This window comes from Phalaenopsis equestris, unplaced genomic scaffold, assembly GCF_001263595.1.
Source record: "Phalaenopsis equestris unplaced genomic scaffold, ASM126359v1 Scaffold000061, whole genome shotgun sequence".
Taxonomy (NCBI): domain Eukaryota; kingdom Viridiplantae; phylum Streptophyta; class Magnoliopsida; order Asparagales; family Orchidaceae; genus Phalaenopsis; species Phalaenopsis equestris.
The window spans coordinates 1,835,667-1,841,624 of NW_018164503.1; the positions used below are offsets into that span (position 1 = coordinate 1,835,667).

The 5,958-nt window shown below is 32.6% G+C and overlaps 1 protein-coding gene across 1 annotated transcript; it reads left to right on the plus strand.

The window, feature by feature from the left end:
- Nucleotides 1-1,394: 1,394 nt before the first annotated feature.
- LOC110019593 (eukaryotic translation initiation factor 5A-2-like) lies at nt 1,395-3,819 on the plus strand (the record flags this gene model as incomplete). Its single annotated transcript, XM_020717327.1, is given in 4 exon segments — nt 1,395-1,517; nt 1,604-1,660; nt 1,760-1,831; nt 3,407-3,819. Coding segments are annotated over 4 exon segments (357 nt in total), but the record flags the coding sequence as incomplete, so codon positions are not given.
- Between the last annotated feature and the right edge of the window lie 2,139 nt (nt 3,820-5,958).

Consider the following 5,958-nt stretch of genomic DNA (forward strand, 5'->3'; position numbering starts at 1 on the left):
CAATAGTCTTGCCACATTCAATCAATCATTTTTTGTTGAGTATATGTGAGGGTTAACATTGGGTTAAGCTTCATATTTTAGATTCATGCTCAATTTCAATGTAGATTGATTGTTTGATTTATATTCATTCTCAGATTTGGGTTCAGATTTTTTGCTTGTAGGTCTGTGATGAATATGATTTATAGGTGTATGAATTAAATAATTAAAAACAACAAAAAAGGGATGGTTTCCATATTTTGTATTATGTGGAATTGTAGGTACATGATGAATATGGCCTCTAAATGGATTAAATAAATGCCCCCTTTACATACTATATAACTAAGTGGAATTGAGATCATAATGTTGAAAGCTCTCACATAATTGCATCAAGCTGCTTCGTGCTATACTTTTTGCAATTGTTTTATTAGGTCAGACAACTGATGAGCATCATATTTGGTTTTTTTTTTTAAGCTATACTACTTCATTTTATTGTAGCTATTAATGTTGTTTTCAGCACATTCTTACTCTCAACTCTTCCAAAATTGTTTAATTGAATCTAACTTATATTAATGTAGATCAGACTACATTGTTGGTTAACCTAATCTTCTGTGCCCTCCATCCAAGATTGGAATTCAAGCTTTCGTCAAATCTGAAATGTTAACTTTAAGACTCAAATGATGACCATGATATGGGTTTTCCTTAAGCTATACTACTTCGTTTTATTGTAGCTATTAATGCTGTTTTCATCACATTCTTACTCTGAACTCTTCCAAAATTGTTTAATTGAATCTAACTTATATCAATGTAGATCAGTCCTACATTGTTGATCAACCTAGTCTTCTTTGCTAACCATCCAAAATTTGAATTCTCCCTTTCGTCAAATGTGAAATGTTAACTTTAATTTTTTTTCTGAGAACAGCTGTTAGAAGTAGCTATAAGAATGATGATATGATTTATAATCACTTGATATGCTTGAAAAACACAATCTTCTGAAGCCCTTGTAGGGGGGGGGGGGGGGCTCCCGCGAAAGAAACCTTGTCAAGGATGGTAAAAAATATATAGTTGCAAATTTCCATTCATTAACCATTGGCTAGGTCTAAAAGAAGCTACTAGAGCTATTTATACGAATGTTGTTACGTGGACTGTTAAAATCTAATTTATTACATATAAAATGCCAGATCAGACGCATTCACCAGCAAACAAATAATTTCATCTTTGTGCGAGTTAAAAATTTGACTGGCTTCATTAATCTTTTGTATTCTTGATTGATGAATTGCATTTAAGGTGGTCCTGTTCTTCAAGACTCAAAATTTTGTGGACTTTTTTTTGTGAGAGCAGGACTTCAGGATTTTTTTTTTAATATCTTTAAATTGCCCAGTTGTCTTTATATGCATTCATTTCTGGTTGTATGACAGGTGGTCGAGGTGTCGACTTCCAAGACTGGGAAGCATGGACATGCAAAATGTCACTTTGTTGCAATTGATATTTTCACTTCTAAGAAGCTTGAGGACATTGTGCCTTCTTCTCATAACTGTGATGTATGCAATAATTATTTTTTACTGATTTAAAGATATTCACCCCTGGCTATAAACATGAAAGCTAACTAATAGTTTATGAAATGCAGGTTCCGCATGTTAATCGTACTGATTATCAGTTGATTGATATAGCTGAAGATGGATTTGTATGTTTCTCTTATAATATTCTGTGTGTTTGTTAGTCATCTATTCCTCTATCTTTCCCCATGTTCTATATTTATTTGAATTCATTTATGATCCGGCAGGTTAGTCTTCTGACTGAAAGTGGAAACACCAAGGACGATCTGAAGCTCCCTACTGATGAGACTCTGCTGAAGGTTATTTGATCCTTTAATTTAGTTTTACTGCTCCTATGGATCTATTGCTTGGTGACAAATTTCATCATACGAAGTTAGAGTACTTCAAATCTAAATTGTACAAAAATTATTTGGAGTTAGTTGCATTTTCTTGACAGTTGGAATGCTTGATTGCTTTAAAAAAATATTCAAAATCAGGACAGATATCATGAAATTTAGTTCTTTATTAGAAGAATAGCGGGTCATAATGGCAATTTTAGAAATAATAGACCTTTTTGTTCCATCATGCCATCTTCATTAGACCCATCTTTCGTTATTGTTTATTACTTTGAGGCCACTGACAAGTGGCTACGGTTTGATAACAGCTCAAAGCAATTGAATAGGTTAAAAATTTTTCTTTTATTAAATTTGTTTTAACCTTCAAGATGATTAAATTTTGTAAGAAGTTCATACTAAATATATTTTATATATGTGGAATAGGCTTGAAATTTTTCTTTGATGAAGTTCCTAAGCTCGAGAAACTTGGAGTGGAGAGCAGTAATATCTATAAATGAAGATTATTTGCTATTGGTTATAAATATAATAGAAAAATAAAAGAATTCGTGTAAAATGTGATATGACCTGGAGTTACATAGAATAAACTTTAATTAAATAAGGAAATAAAAACTGTATCTACAAGAGTTGGCGTGGATAATCTTTTCATGCATTTATATATAATTTTTTTATAATACATTAATAAAATCAAATTTATGCATCTTGTTCTGTACCACTGGTAGAATTCAAAGATAAGGATTTAATGTTGGCGGATTATGATTAATGGTTTTGTTATGGCCCTAAATTAGTGGAATCAAATGTCACAATGGTGTTGAATTCAGCCTGTTTGATCAGTTATAGATGCAGTATGCCTCGAGCTTCATCCTACTGCGATTCGGGTATGACTGTGTTCGAGATGGAAGCTAAGACCCCAAGATATGACTCTTCGATGCTTTTCGCGATTGACGGCTAACCTTCATTACTTTCTCAGCTTTTCTTTCTCATGGAGGCGGAATGTCAAATTATGATTAAGAATGCAAACTTTAACATATCATATTATTATTTCATTTTTCTTTCCCTTTTTTTCCCTTAAAATTGAACAAAAATAAGAACCAAATAACCTTTTAATGGAAACCAATAATTGAACATTGACTTCATTAATCGAATCAAACCAATCAAATGTGATCGGTACCAGTTAAGTTTTTTCCTTTCAAGCCAACTAATCCACACCTATATGCAACTTTAGAACTTATATGTATTGGGGTATTTACATATCTTAACACCTAAACTTTCATATTTACAGGACACTCAAATATTCAATATCACTTTAGATGTAACATTGTTACCACTATTTAAAAGTGAAATACAACTTTTCAAGCATAAGTTTAAAGCATCAAAATATTATGTGAATATGAAAGTTGAGCTGTGAGATATGTAAATACACATCAAAATATTTTCCATATATTTTTATAGCGGATGAGATATTCATTTCTCTGGTGAACGAAGTAATGGCTGATCTCATTATCGTTACTCATCTTTTTAGCCTATTATGTATCATGGATGCAGATCAAAGAAGGGTTTGCGGAGGGGAAGGATCTGGTGGTCACCGTGATGTCTGCAATGGGCGAAGAACAGATGTGCGCTCTGAAGGATATCGGCCCAAAGTAGTTTCCAATTTCCATCACTCACACCAATGTTATATTATAAGTATAATATTACTGATTTTTATGCTCCTTTATCTAATGTTTTTGTATAATTCAAAACTATGGGAATATCCGGGGGCCAATATCCACCGCAGAACTCTCCTCTCTTTTGGCTCGGTGTGTTAGTCTCTTGTCGTCCCGGCTACATGTCAGTGTACTTCTTGCTTCTGTTCTCAATGAAGCTTACGCTGTGTTCTGGATTTTGTATTTACTGCTGAGGTATTTGTTCTCTATTTTGACTTGCTGAAATATTATTCCTTGGCTTTTATGAAATTTTTTGGGGGCATTTACGTACAAACAATCCAATTTCTTATGCATTTGCATATCTAATTCTTAATTTTAATTTTTTATATTTATACCATCCAGATCTTCCATTTCAAATAAAAATGTCACTATTTTAACTTTTTTTTTAAAAAATGGTTTTATGCATTAGTTAAGATGGCTATAGGGTGAAAGGATGCGTGTAAAAATTGATGTTGAGGTGCTGGATATGTACTTGTATAGGAATTGAGCGGTAAGAATATCATGATTTTGACTTTTAAATAGTGAAATGCACATTTTCCTGTGTGCATAAAAATTGAGTGGTATTTATGTAAATACTCTTTAATTTGAATGTGAGATCTAGATTTGAAATCGTTTGTCAATATTGCTAATTTTCTTCGAAGTTATTAGTTGAGCTTTAAAGAAGGAGATTAAGAAGAGTCTCGGGACATATTGAGTGAAAACTGATGAGAGGAATTCGTGTGCTAAGAGCTTGATATTTTGCGAGGACGGGAAGAGCATATAACAACTTTAAGAAAAAAGTAAAATGATTTAACATATTTTGGTTGCGACTCGTATTCACTATAAAGTGAAAGAAAAAATAAATTCACTATTTAAGAAAGAATAAAATTTATAAAGAGAAATCAATTAAAAATGATGCTAGAAATTTTGACTAGAAAATCCGGAAAGTGAAAAATTACAGGATATGACTGAATTGAAGAGTTTCATTATAAAAAAATATTTGCAGTTGAATCACTTCTCACATGCAAGAAAAGGTTACTAGATTTCTCAACTTATAACTTCGACGCAAAGATGAATTTGTTGCCAGGAAAGATGGCGAATAATAGTGATTTGTTGTGTCTGATCAGTGGTGGTCGAATTTAGTTAGCGATGATGGCGGTTGGTAGTAATCAATAACAGTCAGTGGTGCCCGATATAGATTGACAGTGATTGATGACGATTAGCAGTGGTCGACGAAGGTTGATGGAGCTCGACTTCAACTAATTCTCAAAGTTTCAAGTTATTCCTAAGATCACAAACTCTCATCCCACTTCTCATGAGAGAGATGTGGCTCTATTTGTAGAGTTTTTGGTGTAATTAATGTTGGAATATAAATCAATTTGATAGGACAGTCTGAAAAGATTCTCTTGATCAAAAGATATTTTATGGACATTTGAGCGTCTCAATTATGCCAGAATTGAGTGATTTTGGACTTAATGGATTTATCTTGTCGAGACGCTCGATTCAACAATATGCTTACCATGTACGTCATTTGTTTGACTTTTCAAATATATTTGAAAAGCTTCCAAGGGTGGTTTAATGGATTGACCTGAGTTTGGTTTGATTTAGATTTGACCAATTATGGACCCATTGAGTCTATGTCGTCGAGCCGGTCAGTTGACTGCAAATTTACTGAAATCAGCGCTTTGGATGTGTTCTAATTGAAGTTTGAATGTTCCATGATCAAAATGTTTTTTCGATATTTATGCTATGCCTCGAGAACCGTGTTGCATAATAAGTCACTCAGTTAATAATGAGTCATATGAGAGCTAGACAGTAACTGATCAAGATTATTTGTCTATAATTTTAGTTGGCCAACAAAGTGCAATCGTCAATGATATTAAGAGGACTCTCGCTGAAAATATTTACCTACAGAATCTGATTCATCGATACATTTTTTATCCGCTTCCAACTTATCAAGCTTACATGGTCTCTTGCAATTAGTAGCAACAAAAATTAATTATCTTATTATATATACTCACATCAAAGCTAGAGAGTCTGATTCATCGATACATTTTTTAACCGCTTCCAACTTATCAAGCTTACTTGGTCTCTTGCAATTAGTAGCAACAAAATTAATTATCTTATTATATATACTCACATCAAAATTTATATTGTTAACACTGATCTTTACCTATGAATAGAGGGCTAATTAGAGATCAAACAAGAGCTTGGCAAAATCATAAGATCTAAGAAAAGTACTCTCTTTCCATATGTTGTGTCGCTCTATCTCTATTCAAATTGCAAATCTCCATTCAAAAGGATTCGTCCAATTTCTCGTTCAATAATTTTATAGAATGCTTCATAAAATCATGCTCCTCAAACCATTTTTTTGAATATTTAAACTATTCTCCATAAATAATTTCTTAT